Genomic DNA, 20,195 nt, shown 5'->3' on the forward strand with positions numbered 1-20,195 from the left:
AATGTAAATTATATTATATATATTAAAAATTTTATTTAATATCAAAACGTGTCTCAACGTGTCCAAATATGACATTTTTTAGAATTTACGTGTCGGCGTGTCGTGTCGTGTCCCGTGTCCGTGTCCATGCATAATTGGTGATAGTTAGGAGCATTAAATGGTATGTCTCCTTTGGAATTAAATGCTTAGAATGATAAATGATGATAAGTAATGCAATAAAAATTATTGGTGATATATTTAGTAACATAGGCAAAATTATGATGGATGTTGTCATGGAAATCATAAATGTGATGGTTGAGAATTAATGGTTGGTTGTTGGTATGAATTAATTGTATGATTATATGATGAGTATAAGTGTAGAATTGGATTGAAAACCTTGGAGCATGTGTCCTTGAGGAATTCGAACCGTAGAGGGTTTGGAGGGGAAAATAAGGTGAAAAATATTGCACAATTAATGATTGATATTTTGAGGCATAGAATTGTGGATTGGTGAGTTAGTTTGATGACTAAAAGAGTTAAGGTAGTTGAATTAAATGGGAAAGGGCCATTAGGCCTAAGTGGTTATAATTGGTTATAATTCTTGTGAAATTGATTGATGGTTTGCAATTGATTGTTGATCATTATTAATTGATCATATAGGTTGCCTCTCACGGACGCGATAGAAACGGACTAGGCTTGGAGCTTACGTGAGGAGCATTACTCATGGAGTTGAGGTAAACCATTGGAACTTGGGTTTATTCCCTTGTGTGCTTTACCACACCTAATGGAAGGTTGTGGTTGGATATTGTGTGCTTTTGACATTGTGTGAAATTGTATGATCATGCATTGTTACTTGATTTGTGTGAGATGTATGTGATCTCTGGCCAGTAGATGTGTGTGGTTTGGACTTCCGCTGGAGATATCCCTTTGGGGGATTCCGGTCGGGTTTTGCCGTGGGGCCATCTCTGGAAGCGGCACCAGGATGATCCAAACGTGGGACTTCCGCTAGATAGGGCTCATGAGGAGTTCCAGTTGGTTTTTGCCATGGGGTCGTCTCATCCATGGGAGAGGCACCAGGAAGCTTCCCGAGAGTTATATGATGGGGTCCTTGAACGAAATCCTTGTGTGGATGTTCTTGGACGAGAGCCCAGTTGGTTGTGATTGTGTATGTTATGCGTTTTACATTATGTTTATTGTTTCACATTGAATAAGCCATGGGGTGGAGTGATCCACTAGTACCCTTGGTTTACTGAGATATATTTGTATATCTCACCCCGCGTTTGGGGACATCATTTCAGGTTATGGTGAGCATGGAGGACCATTGGGCAAGAGGTCGGCTTAGAGAAGTTTGAGCATGATGTGCATATGGAGGGCATGGTATTTTGGAGGAGTATTATTTGATGCACATAACATTACATTTAGTGTTTTTGGACTTAGATCATAAACATATTGCATGTTATTATTGCCATGCTTTTGGGTGTTCATGACTAGATTCTAAGTCTATGTAGTTGTCGTACATTGATGCCTATGATTTGTATTGATATTTTGAGTGAGAATGAGACTTGTCCATGTCCATATATCTGGTGCTTAAAGGCATTTGGAGACATTGTGTTGTAAATAGACCATTTGATGTTTAAAATGGCTATGGTATTGGGAACCATTGTAATAGACTCATTGGATAATGAATATGCATGATGGAAGGGCCTAGAGCCTATATTAGTCCTTGTGTAAGTAGTATATGTAGTAGTAAAGTGTCAAGGGTAGGAAACATAACCCATTTTGTGTTTTAAAAGCTGTCAACTGTCATTTTTACAGAAGGGTAATCGATTACTTTTCATTGGTAATCGATTACCTGAAACAGGGGACGAAAAATTGAGCCACCGTGATCAAGGTAATTGATTACCTTTCTTTGATAATCGGTTACCTAGTTCAGTAATCGATTACCTATATCAAAGTAATCGATTACCCAAAACAGGGGAGCCCAAATTGAGATACTGCCTCATTCTGGAATTTTGGTAATCGATTACCTCAAGAAGGGTAATCGATTAACACTATGTAAATTTTGAAAATGTGTTTTTTTGAAATCTAAAATAAATGGTATTGCTTGGAGGGATGATAATTAGTATGTTTTATGCTTCCGCGAGTTTGCATTTACAATTATGGCATTGTTTTAATTAGTTACGAAAATGATTAATTGTTTAACAATGAGGATTTAATAAAGGAAAAAGTTTACCCGTAATTTAATTAACTCAATTACTGTGATTGTAACTGCACTTAATACCATATGCAATGATAACATTACCGGTACGTAACAGGTTGTTACAGTGAGGTTATATGTGGCCGCGCTGGAGGCAATCCTTTCAGGCAGATGATTACAAATTTATTAGGAGTTGAGCCTGCGCGGCAACGGGATTTTCACAAGTACCAGTTGTCTCTGACATTTCTTCGCGAGTCATTTCAGCATTACGCGGAGCATGCTGGCACTTAAGTCATCCGCATGAGATACACACGTATGTTGATCATGCGCATCTTGGGGGGAAGTTGTTCGTTGAGACTGCATCTAGCTTGGTGCCAGCACGATATTTACTATATCTCGATGATTTCCAGCAGACATTTTCTTGGGGTTCTGCCGTACTTGCATCCTTGTACAAGGAGTTGTACAAGGTCATAGAGCCGAGACGATCCGACATAGGAGGATGTGCTCTGTTATTACAGTTGTGGGTATGGATGCGTTTTCCTACGATCTCACCTGGGCTCCCCGATATGACTGACGTCGATGCTATATACGAAGCCAGATATCTTATTGTTTAATTTACATTTTCCTTGCTACTTGCATAGTGTGTCTATTTTATAAATTGGTAATATTGTTCGCTTATTTGTTTTGCATATTTAATGTTTATTTGTTCGCAGGATATGGTGGCGGCCTTACCATGGATTCCCTACACATCCGCTGTCGGGAGACGAGGCCCGCAGATGGTTATCTATATGTCCACTTATACACTACCAAATTGTTGTCTACCAGCAGCCGGACAGAGTTCTGCGGCAGTTTGGGTGTAGGCAGCTAATCCCTAGTGATCAGATATCATGTTTCGAGCTGCTGACTGTCACCCTTACTGTTAAGGGTGACGTTGATTGGAGGGACCGCCACAGTCTATACATAGTGTAGTGGCATTCGAGGACGCCCTCGTTGTTTAGGGAGTTCAGCCTGACGCATCGAATGGACATCTGTCTGTCAACAATACTTACATTCCGTGGTATTTCTAGTATACTCATTGGTGGATGACGCAGAGATTGGCGATTCATTCGCATGTGGTATGAATTTGGGTTTCATGTTATTTTCGTTTTAAATGTTAAAATCGTTGATTGAGTAATTTAACATATTTGACTATTTTATGAAACGCAGAGTGATCGTATGGAGACAATTAGCCACATGTCATCCGACGAGGCAAATGATTCATTCACCTACCGTCAGATATACAAGGAGGCAGTTCAGGCTCTAGCTTCCTTCCAAGAGTTTGGTAGATTGACAGACCCAGGAGAGCCAGCACCTCCCCCCACCATTGTTCAGACAGTTCAACCTCCCTGTCTTGAGTGTCGTAGCCAGCATGCACGACATGAGGGGTTGCCTCTACATTTTCAGACTCCCCCTTCTGCTGATCGACCTGTTTTTTTGCAGCCTCTTCCGTCGCGACATGCAGGCCAGTTTTTTGCATCGGGGTACCCATCAGGGCCATCGTAGCTGTACTGGTGGCCGCCACAGTACGTCCCTGGCACAACCGGTACTGGTCAGACAGGTGGCCCACCATCGCAGTATCCCCCTTGGTTTTCAGCCCCATCCCAGCCGCAACAGGGATTTTAGCCACATATGTATCATCCATTTCCAGGCAGAGCAGTGGACAGTCCATGCCGCAGGCGGGATTTCCGGCGCATACGCCAGGCTTGTTTTTAGGCTAGTCCAGCTCACAACCAGATCATGGTCTGGATGAGTTTACAGAGGATTACAGACGACAGTATAATGCCCCAGTTATGGCCACACCGCAGGCATACTCGACCGATTTTCTCCAGTCACCATATTCGGGGCCTACGGGAGTGATATCACAAGAAGATATTGTGGGGGTTATGGAAAGTGTGGACGATGTGGATAGTGATTCTTCTGATGATGGAGGAGACGGGGGCGATGGCATCAGAAGGAACCTGCTAGAGACGCCAGGGTTTGTTATGGTTTGTCACTGTTTTAGCATGACATGGCACTTTGCGCGAGCTATCTTGGGAGGAGGAGAGAGCAGTGATTTCTTATACTATTGCAGGGTTTTTTGTTAGCTCTTATAAACTTCAGTATTCCATGAGTTTGTGGATGTATGTGCTTATTTATGTTTATTTATGTCACTGTTTTTCGACTTGTTATCGCTACGAGTTTTTTACATTACTTATGTCGACGTATGAAGTTTCTATAACATTTTTCAACAGCATTTTGTTTACTTATTTTATCCTACGTAATCCCTAAGGAAGTGAATATGAACAAAACAAGTAACAACACACATATTGATCATATTAATATAACGTCAAACGTAGGCTTGAAATAGTTTACAAACAACGAACACATATGTTTCGTTACGAAAAATTAGCCTTGTTGGCGAGATGGACAACGACGTTTGTCATGGTCAACAACCCTACAATAACCACATCTTGTGCGAATATACCTGACATTGAGATGTTGCACTATATGTTGGATCAATATACTGTAACGGGTCATAGTTCACTGATTTGCATGCTACAATCACATGACTACACGAGTACCTAAAAGTAGTGAACTGACCACACTGGTATGCCCGATCAACTAACGAAACCCACCATTTCTTTTCGCCTTGGTGGGTTCTTTGATGTAGGACTCTTGAACTTCAAATCGTGTTTTCTGTCTGTCATAAGATGTAACCCAGTGTGTTGTAGCCTTTTGTTGGTTTTCAACATATGAGACCCATAATACTTTGGCGAAACGATTACCTCTGTCCATCTCCTACTGCGCCTCTTGGCCATGTGTTAAGAAGTATTGATTTAGCCTGGCGTATGTGATGCGAACCAAAAACGTGATAGTTAGGTTTCTGGAACCTTTAAGAACCTTGTTAACACACTTTGACAGGTTTGTAATCATCTGGCCAAATCGTCTCCCTTCAGCATCATACGCAATACTTTATTTCTCCTTTGGAATGCGATCAATCCATGCTGCAATTTGTGGGCTTGATTCTTTAAATTTTCTAAACCAGCTTCAAAATCTAATCGCGAGGTTGTATAACCTGCACATTACAAAAAATATTAATTAAATTCTAAACATCTTAAAAGTGATACCAACAAGATACATAGATAGAAAAGCATACCTAACTTCTTTAACTGCTTCTTCAACATGACATTTTCGAACTTACGATTAAAATTACTCGCCATATGTCGAAGGCAAAACACATGGTAAGTTTTGGGTGGTTGCCACCCTAGCTCAACATTATTAACCACAGTCAAGATACCAATATGTCGATCAGAAACAAGACATATTCCGTCTTTCTGAGTCACATGGATTCGTAACATAGCCAAAAATCACGATCAGTTATCAATATTCTCTCCAGAAACAACAACGAATGCAACAGGCAGAACATAATTGTTACCATCAATGGCTGTAGTAATCAATAGCGTTCTGCGATATTTTCCATACAAATGTGTCCCATCGATCTGGAGCATAGGCTTACAATAATTAAAAGCATAACAACATTGTTTGAATGTCCAAAATACCCTTTTGAACACCTTGTGCGATCCATCGAGGTGACCATCAATCCTATGATCATTCACATCCAGTTTATAAGCAGACCCTGGCGAAAACAACAACATATAATCCGACCATCTCGGCAGAAACGCGTACGACTCATCCCAATCCCCAAAAGTCCTCACAATTTCCTTTTGCTTTGCCTTCCATGCCTTTCTATGTGAGATATGAAATCCAAGAATGGATGCAATCCTTTCCTGGATTAGACCAATTTTAACACTTGGCTCTTCCCATATCATTTCTGTGTTTCGCCAAACAAGAATGTATTAGCGATACAGTGTGATTATTGTATAAACACAGAGGCTAGTTGACTTACCGATGATCAATGAACAAATGAAATTTGAGTCAAGTTGTTGGTGATCTTGTGAAAGTGATTGACTAAAACATGTATGGATGTTGTTCCATATGCCTATAAACCATTTAGTACCGCCTTTTTTGAGATATGCCCTCATCCTCCATGGACAACCGTCATTGTGATTTTGACAAACCATTATCAGCTTTTGGTATCACTTTTTTCTATGACAGTTGTGTGATGATTTGCCATACAATATTGTTTAATTGCCATCTGTACATCTTGCTTGCTCTCAAACACCTGATCCTTATAGAGCTCTTGACCCATCTATTAATTTGGTATTTGTGCCCCTTGCATTTCATCACACTCCTAATCTAGGTGCCCCCAGTTAATATTCGGGTAATGGCTTATTTGCGACCAAAACGGTACAGTATCCTCCCCTGTATAATCCCAACATATGTCATTACTAATACCATTTCAAATAAAATAAAAACCACCGTAAACAAACTAACCTGCCACTGGTGGTGGGTCATGCGTTCCGACAATGCCCGGTGATGGAATCGGTTCACACAATGCACTAGACGGCTCCCTTTCAAAATCACCATCAACGTCTGTATCCGATGAGTCACTATCAGGAACAAGACCTTCGTCAACCTCTTCCTCGAAACTATCTGTACGCCACGAGGGATCATACATGTCATGGGCAGGAATCACATCTGAAGGTATTGTTAGTGGAGGTGATGGTGGTGGGGGTGACACATGCATATCTTCCGGATTGACTAACGGCTCCTTGTTAATGTCTGTGGAGTAACTGCTAGGGACAAAATTTTGAGTGCTTCCCTCTCCACCAGTGTTTAGTTCCGCATACAACTCGATGTATGAGGACTCTCCATGCTGTCGAAATACGTCAACTACTAACGAGATATCTTCATCCTCCACAACCTCCATATCAACCCACTGCATCGGGTTACCCGAGGCACATCTAGCAACCAGTCAAGAGAGGGATTGACCCCGTTGTAATATCAACTTCTTCTATATTATTTTCTTCTGGTCATTATATTTGCAATGGGGGCTAATGCAGAACATCTTCGTATCTCCTTCAAACACTTTATCGTTCGGTCCAAAATATCTCCTCCCATTGTAATATAAAATGGCAATTAAATCATTGGTACTCTCACCCATTATGTCGTGAAATTACAAAAAATTGCGGTTCTTTGAAAACAAAAACGCTCCAGAATAGGATATTGCAGGTGGGAGGGAGAAAAAGGTATAAATAGCATCGAGTTCGCTATAAAGGCTAGCGAACTGTAACTGTCGGCAGATAGTTCGCTGTCCCATGCAGCGAACTAGCATGGAGCTGCCATGTGACACCAAGTTTGCTGAAGGGTACAACGAACTTGGTCAGATGCTGCCACTTGGCACCTAGTTCGCTGGCCCATGCAGCGAAGTATGAGGGGTGCCACGTGGCATATAGTTCGCTTGGACCCTCATCGAACTAGGTGCATGTCAGACACGTGGCACACTTAGTTCGCTGCATGTGGCAGCAAATTTCTCCAATGTGTCAGCGTTAGTTGCAATCAAGTTCGTTATCTAGGGTATCAAACTTGGTGTCCACCAGAAACATGACACATCAGCAAACTAAATTCGCTATAGTGTTCAAATAGTGCTCATCAAACTTGCTCACGTGACATATTAAAAAATAATAATATTCATATCACATTTGAATAAAAGATTTGGTGAGAGTGATATTTTGATCACTATTTCCAAATGGCCTCGTTTTATCAAAGCTTACGTGCCTTATCCAGGATGATAAATACTTAGGGGTGTCAATATGGGTTGACACGACACGAATTTGACACGACACGAATTCGACACGACACGAATACATCAACACGAACACGACACGAATTTTCATTCGTGTCAAAATCTTCAACACTTACACGACACGAATTTTTTGCGGGTTGACACGACACGACACGAATAACACGCAAAATAGGGGACAAAACGGTAATTGACAAAAAAAATTAAAAAAATAGATCGAAAATAAATAAAAATTAAAAAAATAATAATAAAAAAATTAAAAAAATAATAATTAAAAATAATACGGGTCGACACGAACACGAATTCATAAACACGAACACGACACGAATTTTTTTACGGGTCAACCCGAACACAAATTTTCGTGTCGTGTCGCGGATCGACCCGCGTGTTAAAACCCATGTTGACACCCCTATAAATACTACACACTTATCTGGAGTTTACGTTGCGTAACAGCTCAGTGTTCATATCCCTTTTTGACGTGGCATTGTCTTGTTCCTAAAGTACACACTTCCGTGTTCCAGTGTCATAACCCACCTTCGTGAAACAAAGGCCCTCGTTCTTTAAACACGTTCGGACAACATTATGAATGTTATCATATTTATTTATTTATTTTCTCAACCAAAAACCTTAGCTCATTCCCGAGTTTCAACGCAATTCGCTTGGCTTCACTCTCTCTCTCTCTGTCTCTTATTGTGGGTTATTACTATCTTGTCTTCCCTCTCTCTGTTATTTAATTTCCATAAATCATGGACAACGCCGGCGGTGACTTTGACTATCTTTCCGGCTTCGGAAACCACTTCTCCTCCGAGGCCCTCGCCGGAGCTCTCCCGCCGGCGCAGAATAGCCCCCTCATCTGCCCCTATGGTCTCTACGCCGAGCAAATTTCTGGCACCTCCTTTACCACCCCTCGCAACCTCAACCTCTTCAGGTTAATTTCAACTTTCATCTTCTTCTTAACCTCTTTGTTTGTCCTATGTACTGTGTAGTGCTTGTTTTTTTTAATGATTTTTTTTTTTTTTTTGGTTTTTTGGGTGTAGTTGGTTTTATCGGATCAAACCTTCGGTGACGCACGAACCGTTCAAGCCTCGGGTTCCTTCTTCTGATGGAAGAATTTTGAGTGAGTTCAACCAGTCCAATAGTTCTGCTAACCCAACTCAGCTTCGATGGAAGCCCATGGATATACCCGATTCACCTATGGATTTCATTGATGGGTTATTCACAATTTGTGGTTCTGGCAGCTCCTTCTTGCGCCATGGATATGCTATTCACATGTAATTAATTGGTATCTTATGATTAGTACTCTTGTTTCTCTGAAAATAAGTTTTGGGGAGTCAATTCTTTTTCCTTTTTTTTTTTTTGGTTGGGAATATGATTGGTTCCTAATTAGAATTGCATAAATCATGAGCTGAAATTTAGTCACTTCTATTAATATATGCTATTTGTCTTTGCCATAAGTAATGCTACCATGGATTGCTGCTATGGATAAACATGTGGCAGTTTTTCTTTAATTAACCAGTTTTTTTGGTAGCTTAAACAAAGCAATATTAATTATGGGTAGTTCATAGATATTGATGCTAAGTGGTCAGATTTGGTATGATAAATGTAAATTTTGAAGGTGACATTAGTACTGCCACTTATAGGTACACTGCCAACAAATCAATGGACAATTGTGCCTTTTGCAATGCTGATGGTGACTTCTTGATAGTTCCCCAACAAGGAAGTAAGTGACCATAACAAGCTCCTTAATTGTTCACTAAGAAATTTTTTTGGGCTAATTACATTGCCCTCACGTTCTTGTCTTATGATTCTCTCTGGACCCATATAATTTCCCTTTTAATCTGAATTCAATGAACACATGATACTGCCTTTTCCCTTTCAGACAAAAAGAAAAGGCAACTCTGCACTCTTAGTACTTGAATGTAAAAGAAATTTCCTAATTGAAGGATGCATTTGAATGATAAGTACTGTTTTTCAGAGGGCTGGTACAAATGTCTTCTGAATTGGTTCTGTAAGGTTTATATTTTCCATGATTTCTTTCATTGGAGTTGTCTTTGATTCTTTATGTAGAGAAGGAAAATGTAAAAAAAAGAGATGTCACCATGTTTTGAATTCTTCCATGCATGAATATCTGCTTTGGCATCATAGCTAATACAAATTTCATGACACTTATGCTCTAAATCTTCCTGTGTGTCACAGCTTTTGCAGAGTATTCTTTTCCATTTTAGTTATCTTTCGTAATACCTTCTTCTGGATTTGTAGGACTCCTCATCACTACTGAATGTGGAAGATTGAAAGTTTCCCCTGGTGAAATTGCTATATTACCTCAAGGTTTTCGTTTTAATGTGAATCTGTCTGATGGTCCGTCCCGTGGTTATGTTGCTGAAATTTTTGGTACTCATTTTCAACTACCTGATCTGGGACCAATAGGTAACTTACCTCTGTTGCAGTTAAGGAATTTAAGCTACCATATCTATTGCTTAAAATATAAAGATATATTATATTAAAAATGAGTTTTGATTTACATTTTAGGTGCTAATGGTCTTGCTGCCCCGAGGGATTTCCTTTATCCTACTGCATGGTTTGAGGATAAATCATATCCTGGGTATGTTATAGTGCAGAAGTTTGGTGGTGAACTGTTTGCTGCAGTACAAGATTTCTCTCCTTTCAATGTTGTTGCTTGGCGTGGTAATTATGTTCCATACAAGGTAGGTTTCTCTTCATTGTTTCAGGAGAATGACATATGTTAACAGTTATCATCATGTTATTTTCAATTTGTTAGGCCTGTAATTCCTGTGAAAAGAATTATGCATCCTAATTAATTTGACAACTCTTATCTTCATTTGCAGTATGATCTAAGCAAATTCTGCCCTTACAATACTGTTCTGTTCGATCATAGTGATCCATCAATCAATACTGGTATGCTTTTTTTAAAAAGAATTTTCCTTTAACCCCTTTCTTTCCTCTTTTTGTTCATGGGAATTTTTTTTTTTTTTTTTTTAATTTGACAATTATTGTGCTTATATGCAGTGTTGACAGCACCAACTGATAAACCTGGAGTGGCATTGCTTGATTTTGTCATTTTCCCACCCAGATGGTTGGTTGCTGAGCATACGTTCCGGCCTCCATATTATCATCGCAATTGCATGAGTGAATTTATGGGCCTCATTCATGGTGGCTATGAGGTATTATACAAAGCTATAGTGAATATGTATTATATCAAAATTTGACTTTTAAGCATTGTTTGTTGGAAGCACTATATGTTTTGCATCTTAATGGTTGTTAGTATGGACTAGGAATAAAAGCAGAACTATTTCTAGTCACATGAGGCAAAACTTTGTCTTTTAAGTTTTCAAGTGACAAGCACATTAATGGTTTTAAATTAATATATCTAATACATCACCTCACGCAAAGGCCTTGGGTTTGAAGAATGAATAATGCAGAGACCATTTTATTTTTTATTTTTTTGGTTTTCCTTCAATTTGAAAATGTGACGTAAGGTTTGAGAGGTTAAATATTTGTTTTTTCAGGCTAAGGCGGATGGGTTTCTTCCAGGTGGTGCAAGTCTTCATAACTGTATGACTCCCCATGGCCCTGATACAAAGTCATATGAGGTATGGTTTTTCTGAGCAATCAAGGAGACATTAAGATCATTCTTGTGCCATGTTGTGTTACTCTGCATTCTCAAGTAGAAATCCTTGTTATGCGCCATTTGCTAATTTGGTTTAAGCATAAAAGTGTTAAAATAGGAATTGTTGGATTCAATCTTTCTTGTAACATATGTATTTGTGTACAGGCAACCATTGCACGTGGCAATGATGTAGGACCTCACAAGATCACTGACACAATGGCTTTTATGTTTGAATCGAGTTTGATACCCCGTATCAGTCGATGGGCTCTCGAATCACCATTCTTGGATCATGATTATTACCAATGTTGGATTGGCCTTAGATCTCATTTTACAATTACTGAGGCATCTCCTGAAAACCCAACTTTGCATAATGGACAGTGAGGAGGTGTTGGCGACACAAGCACAATTAGAACGTGAAAATCTTTGATTTTGTACATTAAAATAAATGTAATTAAAACAAAATGCAATATGGGTGTTAAAAGTCAATATAATATAAACAAATGGGTATAGTTCAGTTAGCAATACAAGCTAAGTGAGTGGGAAGGGTTGATTTTCATTAAATACATCTTTGAGGTGGAGTGGGGTGATAAGTTTTAGATGTGATTAGAATTGGTATAAAAAATATATATAATATATCAATAACATAAGCTATTAAGATTGGCTATTGGTGAATCATATCAACAGTTTCCCCTTAGATTATATGTTTAAACTTTTTAGCCATCATTTTATTTAAAATATACATAAAAGTGTGTGCTTATATGTGATCATGTGAGGAGAAGAGAGGAAAAAAAAATATGGGTCTTATATTTTTTTTTTTGTGTTTAAAAGATGATTTTATCTTCTATAATATGATAGACATTAAATCTAAAATATATACATATATATTAACATAAAATGTAAAAGGATGGAATGAACAGTAATATAAATGATGCCACAATATATAGTATCATTTTGCTTCGAAATATCAAAAACTTCTTCAGTTCCTTCCATCCTTATCATTAGTCAGGACTGAAGGATTTAAAACAAATTACATTAATACTAATCGAACAAAGTATATTAATACTTTTGTGTTTTAGTTGGAAAAGCTTGAGATTGAGATTGCGTAGCATTCGCGTCCTTGTTACAAGTTTACGGTTAAACGATTCATATTGATTATAATGATGGATCCATATATATCATCAACACGTAGACGATACCAAATGATACAATTAGAAAGCGTTTGGTACGCGATTTATTCGTGAATGATCGGGAAAGCCAGGTAGGGAAAAAATGTTAAGTGTTATGGACCCATATAAGGGATTCATTAAGTGATAAGTCTAACAAGGGGCAATCCAATATATGGATTGATATTAATAAAGGATAGTATCCGTCAAGGATACTAATCCTAATACGATAGCGTAGCAAGCAGGCCAAGGCCCTCATCAGAGGCACCAAAGGCCCATCCATCCTACCCACAGGTAACCTCTATAAATACAAGGTAAACCCTAAAGGTATGTACGCTCTCTCTCTCTCTTACTGTTATGTTGTCACTGTGCGCGCACACACACCCCATTGGCTAATGCCGTTATAGTATTCTGTGCACAGTGATCTGCTTGACTCAAGGGTATCTACTTCATAGATACCTTGGAGAGGGCACTAGATCCAAGAGAAACATATCAGTCTATTGGGTAGGACATCTCTGTCTCAAGGACAGAACATTGGCACCGTGTGTGGGAAAATTCTTCTTTGAATCGGAAGTTCCCACTAACCTGAAAAAGGATGGCAATCCAGATAAGGAGTAGTAACCAACAATTATCCCAGAACCAGAACCAATCGCTGGATCCAGTCCTGGAAGAGGCAAATCAACCTCAGAACCAGCAAGGAAACGACGTGGACTATGACCATGTCTAGGTTGAGGACGACATCTCAGACACCGCATCTACTCCAGCGCGTCGAGATAGGGGGCTGACACAATCATGGTTCCGATAAGGAACAACCCTTCCCAGCATCCTGGAGATCTTGCTGCGCGTATTGCCCAATCAACCGACCCAGATACTCGAATGGCTAATAACGCATTTGCTGCGATCATGGAGCGAATTGCAGAATTGGAAACTCGTAATAATCTGCAACGGCAGCAAGATTTCCGGACGATACGAGAGGAAAATAATAGGGGAATGCGAGACCTGGAACAACGCTTAACACAGATGACTGGACCAGGAGTGACAGAAACTGAAGCCCAGTCTGCCAATGGCCGGGAAGGAACTCACAATCTGATTCAACAGAACCGGATTCCTGAGGTGGAAAATCATGAAAGGCTCAACCTGGCCAACGCAGCGAACCCGGACCAAGGAAACCAGGCGGATGATGCCCAAAATGCTCAAAATCATCAGGCACAAGCTAATGGCCAGGAGGACCGGGATAGGATTCATCCCAATCAGAATGCTCAGATCACCCGAGGACGTGTGGAATCCGGCGGGTACAGAAGGAAGTACAACAGAGGGCAGTATAACAATAGCCCCTTTACTGGTGAAATACTGAATGCTCCCTTCCCAGAGGACTTCAACTCGGCACGCTTGCTAAAGTATGATGGAAGTCAAGATCCACAAGTCCATATAGACGCTTTCGACACGAACATGTATATCCGGGGAATTGATGAACCCCTCATATCCCGGATATTTGCAATAACCCTAACTGGGTCAGCGCAGGCATGGTTTTCAACTCTTCTTGCTAATTCCATCGGATCATTCGAGGAATTTGGGCAGAAATTCCTCTTAAACTTTGCGACCAGCAAAAAGCATCCGAAGTCCGAGTTCGAACTTGGAAAGATACGACAGCAACCCAGAAAAACCCTCCAGAAATACCTTAACCGGTTCAAGGACGCTGCATTGCAGGTCCCTGGGTTGCAAGAGAATGTCCACGTACACCTCATTGTGGCAGGTCTGGATGGTGCATCCAGGATGACCAAGTCGGTCTATAAAGACCCAGTGAGGACGTTGGAGGAATTCAGAACTCGTTCGAAGAAATACCTCGAACTGGAGCAAATGGAGATTGCAAAAGGGCAATCAGAAGAGGGAAAAAGAGCTAGCCCAAGCAGAAGAAGAAGCACGGCCCCGAAAGGAAAAGAGCGAGTTGATAATAAGAAAAAAGATCCTAGGGCCAGAATCCCGGACACAAGAGATCGAGTTGGAAGGTACGACAAATATACACCATTGAATGTGTCGCGCACGTAAATCTGGAAAGAAGTGGTAATGATGGAGATGAAGAAAGTAGACGGACCCCGGCCCATATTTGACAGAGGAGGTTTGGACAGGTCTAAATACTGGGCTTTCCATGATGGAATGGGTCACAACTGATCAATGCTGGGATCTCCGAGATGTTGTGGAGAAATTTGTGAGAGATGGACGATTACGCCATTACGTGATCAAAACTCAGGGCTCCAGAAAAAGGAAGTCTGGAAACAGAAAAAGAAGTAAAAGCCCAGTTCCTGAGAAGAAAAACAAAGACAAAAGGAACCATAAAGAGGATTCCAACCCTGACGAGTTCCCGGAAGCGGAATTCGATTGCAACGTAATCAGTGGAGCCCTTGGAGGAGGGGGTGACACCATAAGTGCAAGAAGGAAGTACTTGAAAGAGGTCTTTTCAATTCGAGACCGTCCTAAAATCAATGAAGACCCAAGCAAACCAGATCCTCCTTTGTTGTATTTTACAAAGGAAGACGTGCATGGTGTATTGCCGGGACATGTTGATGGACTAGTCATTGCAGGAACCCTGGTAAACTGCCGGGTTAAGAAGATTTTTTTTTATGCAGGGAGTAGTGCCGACATCATACTGTGGGACGCTTTTAAAAAGATGAACCTGGATGAGGAGGACCTCAAACCTTGCAAAACAATTTTGATAGCTTTTAATGGAGAGCATACACCTCCTAAATGCTACATAGATCTCAGATTGACCCTGGGAACTAAAGAAGCGTTCAAATTAGAACGGGTAAGATTTATAGTGGCCGACTTCCCGTCAGAATATAATATAATTCTCGGGAGACCAACTATACACCAGTGGGACATGCTGGTTTCTACGAAACATCAAAATATAAAGATGCTGAGCAGTAAGATGAAATAATTACTGTTTGTGGAGATCAAAAGGAGTCCAGAGGATGCTATTTTGACACCGTCAAGGACAATGAAGATGGACATGCAAGCCTACCCTGAATTCATGCAGGGGATAAACAAGGCAAGAACGCAATCCCGCACCACTCCAGGAAGCCTGTTAATGTGGTTGAACTCGACATAAGAGAAGAGATAATACCGAGACCCGAACCTGATGGAGAACTAGAAAATCTATTGTAAATAATAGAATTATTTTATTATTATTTTGTACTCTATAAGTGTATTTGGGCTTAGCCCCTTAGGTTTTTTAGTCTCTTTAAATAGAGAACTCTTGTATAAATATTATACAATTCAATTATATACAAATCTTTTTTCTACTTGGTATCAGAGCTCTCGATTCTGAGGGCTCTGCTTCCGCAAATCACTACCTCTAAAAAATTAAACCCTTTTGCCTCTCGCCGCCGCTACAAAGCCGCCGCCGGAAAAAAATTTCGGGGACCTTTTGGACCGTGAGGACCCTTGTTTCACTCTGTTTTCTCATATCTATCATTCTACGGATGTTTCTTTTTCATCAAACGACTGGAACAGCTCTAGAAAAAAAATGTATTGTTCACCGGGGTACTGTTCACGCGACACTGTTCATCACGCGACACTGTTCATCGCGCACTGTTCACGTGACACTGTTCACCCAGAAAAAAAGGAAAAATTTATTTTATTTTTCCGATCAACTATGTTTGGTAGGATCATACACCCTACATCTCTTCTTTCATCTTGCACTCATTTCAGAAATTCATGGATTATGGATTCTGGTACAACTGATCATATGACCTGTCTAGCTGATTCTTTTCTTTCATATCACCCTACTAGTGGTATCCGTACTATAGCTGTAGCTGTTGGATCCCCTAAATCAGTTGTGAGTTTTGGAAACATTAAAATTCAACCTTCTTTATTTTTAAAGAATGTTTTTTATGTTCCTCAGCTCTCTACCAATCTTATCTCCACTTATAAGCTTACAACTGACATGAATTGTGCTGTCATATTTTTTCCTACTCATTGTGTTATTTAGGATATCACCACGGGGAGGACGGTTGGAGTTGCTAAGGAGCAAGGTGGGTTGTACTATCTCATTCCAGAGCATGCTACAAGGGATACCGGGAATCAATTATTAATGAGTCATCACCCGTCTACTTCATTCTCACAGATTTGGCTTCATCACAAACGCCTGGGGCACCCGTCATTTGGCTTATTGAAGTCAATGTTTCCTTCTTTGTTTAAGGATCGGGCAATTGACTCCTTCCATTGTGATGTTTGTGAGCTTGCGAAACACCATCGTGTGCCCCTTCCTTCAAGTTCAATAAAGAGCATTGAGCCTTTTACTCTTGTCTATTCAAATGTTTGGGGCCCGTCTAAAGTACATAATATTTCAGGTGCTAGGTTGTTTGTTTCTTTTATTGATGATTGCACTCGGGTGACATGGATATTCTTGATGAAAGACAAGTCAGAAGTACCAGAATTGTTTATTCGATTTTATCAAATGATCGAGACACAGTTTGGTAAAAGTATTAAGAGATTAAGATCTGACAATGGTACGGAGTATGTCAACCAGCGCCTGTCACAATTCGTTTCAGATAAGGGTATGATTCATGAGCTCACATGCATGGATACCCCTCAACATAATGGGGTTGCTGAAAGAAAAAATCGACATTTGCTTGAAGTCACAAGAGCATTATTGTTTCAAACATCTGTACCCAACTCTTACTGGGGAGAAGCCTTATTAACTGCAGCCTATTTGATCAACCGCTTGCCTTCCAGAGTCCTTGGCCATGTAAGTCCTGTTGATCTCATGACCTCTCTTTTTCCTTTTATTCCAATTATGCAAAGTCTTCAGTCTCGTATCTTTGGATGTGTTGCCTTCGTCTATATCCATAAACAACATCGGAGTAAATTAGAGCCTAGAGCCCTTAAGTGTGTCTTCCTTGGTTATGCTCCCAACAAGAAAGGATACAAATGTTACCACCCTCCAAGTCGTAAATTCTTTGTCTCTATGGATGTTAGCTTCCATGAATCCGAGTCTTACTTTCTACACCCTCAGCTTCAGGGGGAGAATAGTGTAGAAGCTTCATCCATTTTCTTCGAGTCTGAGTCTCCCTTTCGGTCACCTACATCTTCTACTCCAGTAGTTACACGACATGACAATGAGAAGGAAGACTTAATTGCTGAGGTTGAAAATTCATCTGATTCCTCATGTGACATGCCTCCTATTGATAGACAGAAAGTACGCAAAGCTAGGACACCTGAACTATTCTACCAAAGGAAGAAACAACCCACACTGCCTCATCAGCAATTGTAATCGCCTGAACCGCTGGTAAGTACTGAACACACTACTTCTTTTATTCTTGAGCCTGATATTAATTCTGATGACTTACCCATTGCTGTAAGAAAAGGGAAAAGGTCTTGTACCCAACACCCTATTTCTCATTTTGTCTCCTCTAAGAATCTCTCTCTGCGGCATAGAAGTTTTATTACAACACTTGACTCCATTTCAATCCCGAAATTAGTACATGAAGCATTAAAGGATGATAATTGGGTTCAAGCCATGCATGAGAAGATGAATGGATTGGAGAAGAATAATACATGGGAAGTTGTTGGCAGGCCAAATGGAAAAAGGACAGTAGGGTGCAGATGGGTGTATACTCCGAAGTATAATTCTGATGGGACTCTTAAGAGGTATAAAGCTCGATTGGTAGCCAAGGGATACACACAGACCTATGGCATTGATTACGAAGAAACATTTGCTCCAGTGGCCAAAATGAACACTGTAAGAGTTCTATTGTCCCTCGCTGCTCATTTTAGCTGGGATTTGAACCAATTTGATGTTAAAAATGCTTTCCTCAATGGTGAATTAGAAGAGGAGGTTTACATGGAGATTCCACCATGATTTAACTCTACAAATGGAGATAATAAAGTTTGCAGGTTAAAGAAGGCGTTGTATGGTTTGAAGCAATCCCCCCGTGCTTGGTTTGGAAGATTTACCAAAGTTATGCTTTCATTGGGATACAAGCAAAGCCAAGGGGATCATACACTTTTCTTTAAACATTCTCAGGAAGGTAAGACCACTATCCTTCTTGTTTATGTTGATGACATTATTATAACAGGGGATGATATAGGTGAGAAATGTGCTCTGAAAAAAAGATTGAGTACTGAATTTGAAGTTAAAGATATTGGAAAACTGAGATATTTTCTTGGGATAGAAGTTGCTCATTCTAAGCAAGGGATATTTATTTGTCAAAGGAACTATGTTCTTGACCTCCTTAAAGAAGCAGGAAAACTTGGGTGTAAACCTTCCAGTACTCCGATTGAGCAGAATCACAGACTAGGAAGTGAAAATGAGAGCTCTCCAGTTGACAAAGGACAATATCAACAAATAGTGGGCAGATTGATATATCTAGCTCATACTAGACCTGATCTAGCTTATGCAGTTAGTGTTGTTAGTCAATTTATGCATGATCCAAGGGAGAAACACTTGCGAGCTGTGGACAGGATTCTCCAATATCTGAAAGGCACACCAGGTAGAGGACTATTGTTCCAGAGAGGAGGAAACTTATCCTTAGAAGTTTATACAGACGCCGATTATGCTGGATCTGTGACTGACCGACGGTCTACTTCAGGCTATTATATGTTTCTCTGTGGAAATCTTATAACATGGAGAAGTAAAAAGCAAAATGTGGTTGCTAGATCAAGTGCAGAAGCAGAATTTTGAGCTATGGCTCAAGGTATCTGTGAGTTATTATAGCTGAAAATCATTCTAGATGATCTCAAAGTGAGATATGAAGGATCTATAAAGTTACTTTGTGATAACAAGTCAGCTATTTGTATAGCCCACAATCCAAATCAACACGATCGAACCAAACATATTGAGATTGATCGCCACTTCATTAAAGAGAAATTAGACAGTGGACTGATCACTACTCCATATATTCCTTCTGGTCGTCAATTGGCTGATGTCTTAACCAAGGGTCTTCCTAATGATAGATTTCAAGAACTTACTACCTAGCTGAGAATGATAAATATCCATTCCTCAGCTTGAGGGGGAGTATTGTAAATAATAGAATTATTTTATTATTATGTTGTACTCTATAAGTGTATTTGAGCTTAGCCCATTAGGTTTTTTAGTCTCTTTAAATAGAGAACTCTTGTACAAATATTATACAATTCAATTATATACAAATCTTCTTTTCTAGTAAATCTCACATTGGGAAAATAACCTGGTCAATTTACCCGAATTGGTAAGACCATAGATCCCCAAGTTAAAGAAGAATTGGCCGATTTCCTCAAGAGCAACACAGATGTGTTCGCTTAGAAGTCGTATGAGATCCCGGGCATCGATCCCGCCTTCTGCTGCCACAAGCTGGCAGTTTATCCGGGATCCATGTCGGTTTCCCAAAAGAAAAGAAAGATGGGACCAGAAAGGAAACAAGTTCTAGAAGAACACGTTAAGGAGCTTTTGGATGCCGGGTTCATTCTGGAGGTACAGTACACAACATGGCTGGCAAATGTGGTGATGGTGAAAAAACCAAATGGGAAATG

The 20,195-nt window shown here is 40.0% G+C and overlaps 1 protein-coding gene across 1 annotated transcript; it reads left to right on the plus strand.

Annotated features, from left to right (window-relative positions):
- The first annotated feature begins 8,447 nt into the window (after nucleotides 1–8,447).
- Nucleotides 8,448–12,204, plus strand: LOC133289793 (homogentisate 1,2-dioxygenase). Its single transcript, XM_061487791.1, has 9 exons — nucleotides 8,448–8,826; nucleotides 8,936–9,169; nucleotides 9,539–9,618; nucleotides 10,158–10,325; nucleotides 10,428–10,603; nucleotides 10,745–10,814; nucleotides 10,926–11,080; nucleotides 11,426–11,509; nucleotides 11,692–12,204. The coding sequence occupies exons 1-9, from the start codon at nucleotides 8,645–8,647 to the stop codon at nucleotides 11,905–11,907; spliced, it is 1,365 nt and encodes a 454-aa protein (XP_061343775.1). The 5' UTR covers nucleotides 8,448–8,644; the 3' UTR covers nucleotides 11,908–12,204.
- The last annotated feature ends 7,991 nt before the right edge of the window (nucleotides 12,205–20,195 follow it).

Source organism: Gastrolobium bilobum, unplaced genomic scaffold (genome assembly GCF_033153095.1).
Source record: "Gastrolobium bilobum isolate Gb01-03AN ecotype WA unplaced genomic scaffold, APGP_CSIRO_Gbil_v1 utg47043, whole genome shotgun sequence".
NCBI classification, from domain to species: domain Eukaryota; kingdom Viridiplantae; phylum Streptophyta; class Magnoliopsida; order Fabales; family Fabaceae; genus Gastrolobium; species Gastrolobium bilobum.

Coding starts and splice junctions, on each gene's coding strand:
- LOC133289793 (XM_061487791.1), top strand. CDS start 8,645: ATGGACAACGCCGGCGGTGACTTTGACTATCTTTCCGGCTTCGGAAAC. Junction 10,326..10,427: donor ACCTGATCTGGGACCAATAG/GTAACTTACCTC, acceptor TTTACATTTTAG/GTGCTAATGGTCTTGCTGCC. Junction 11,081..11,425: donor TCATTCATGGTGGCTATGAG/GTATTATACAAA, acceptor TTGTTTTTTCAG/GCTAAGGCGGATGGGTTTCT.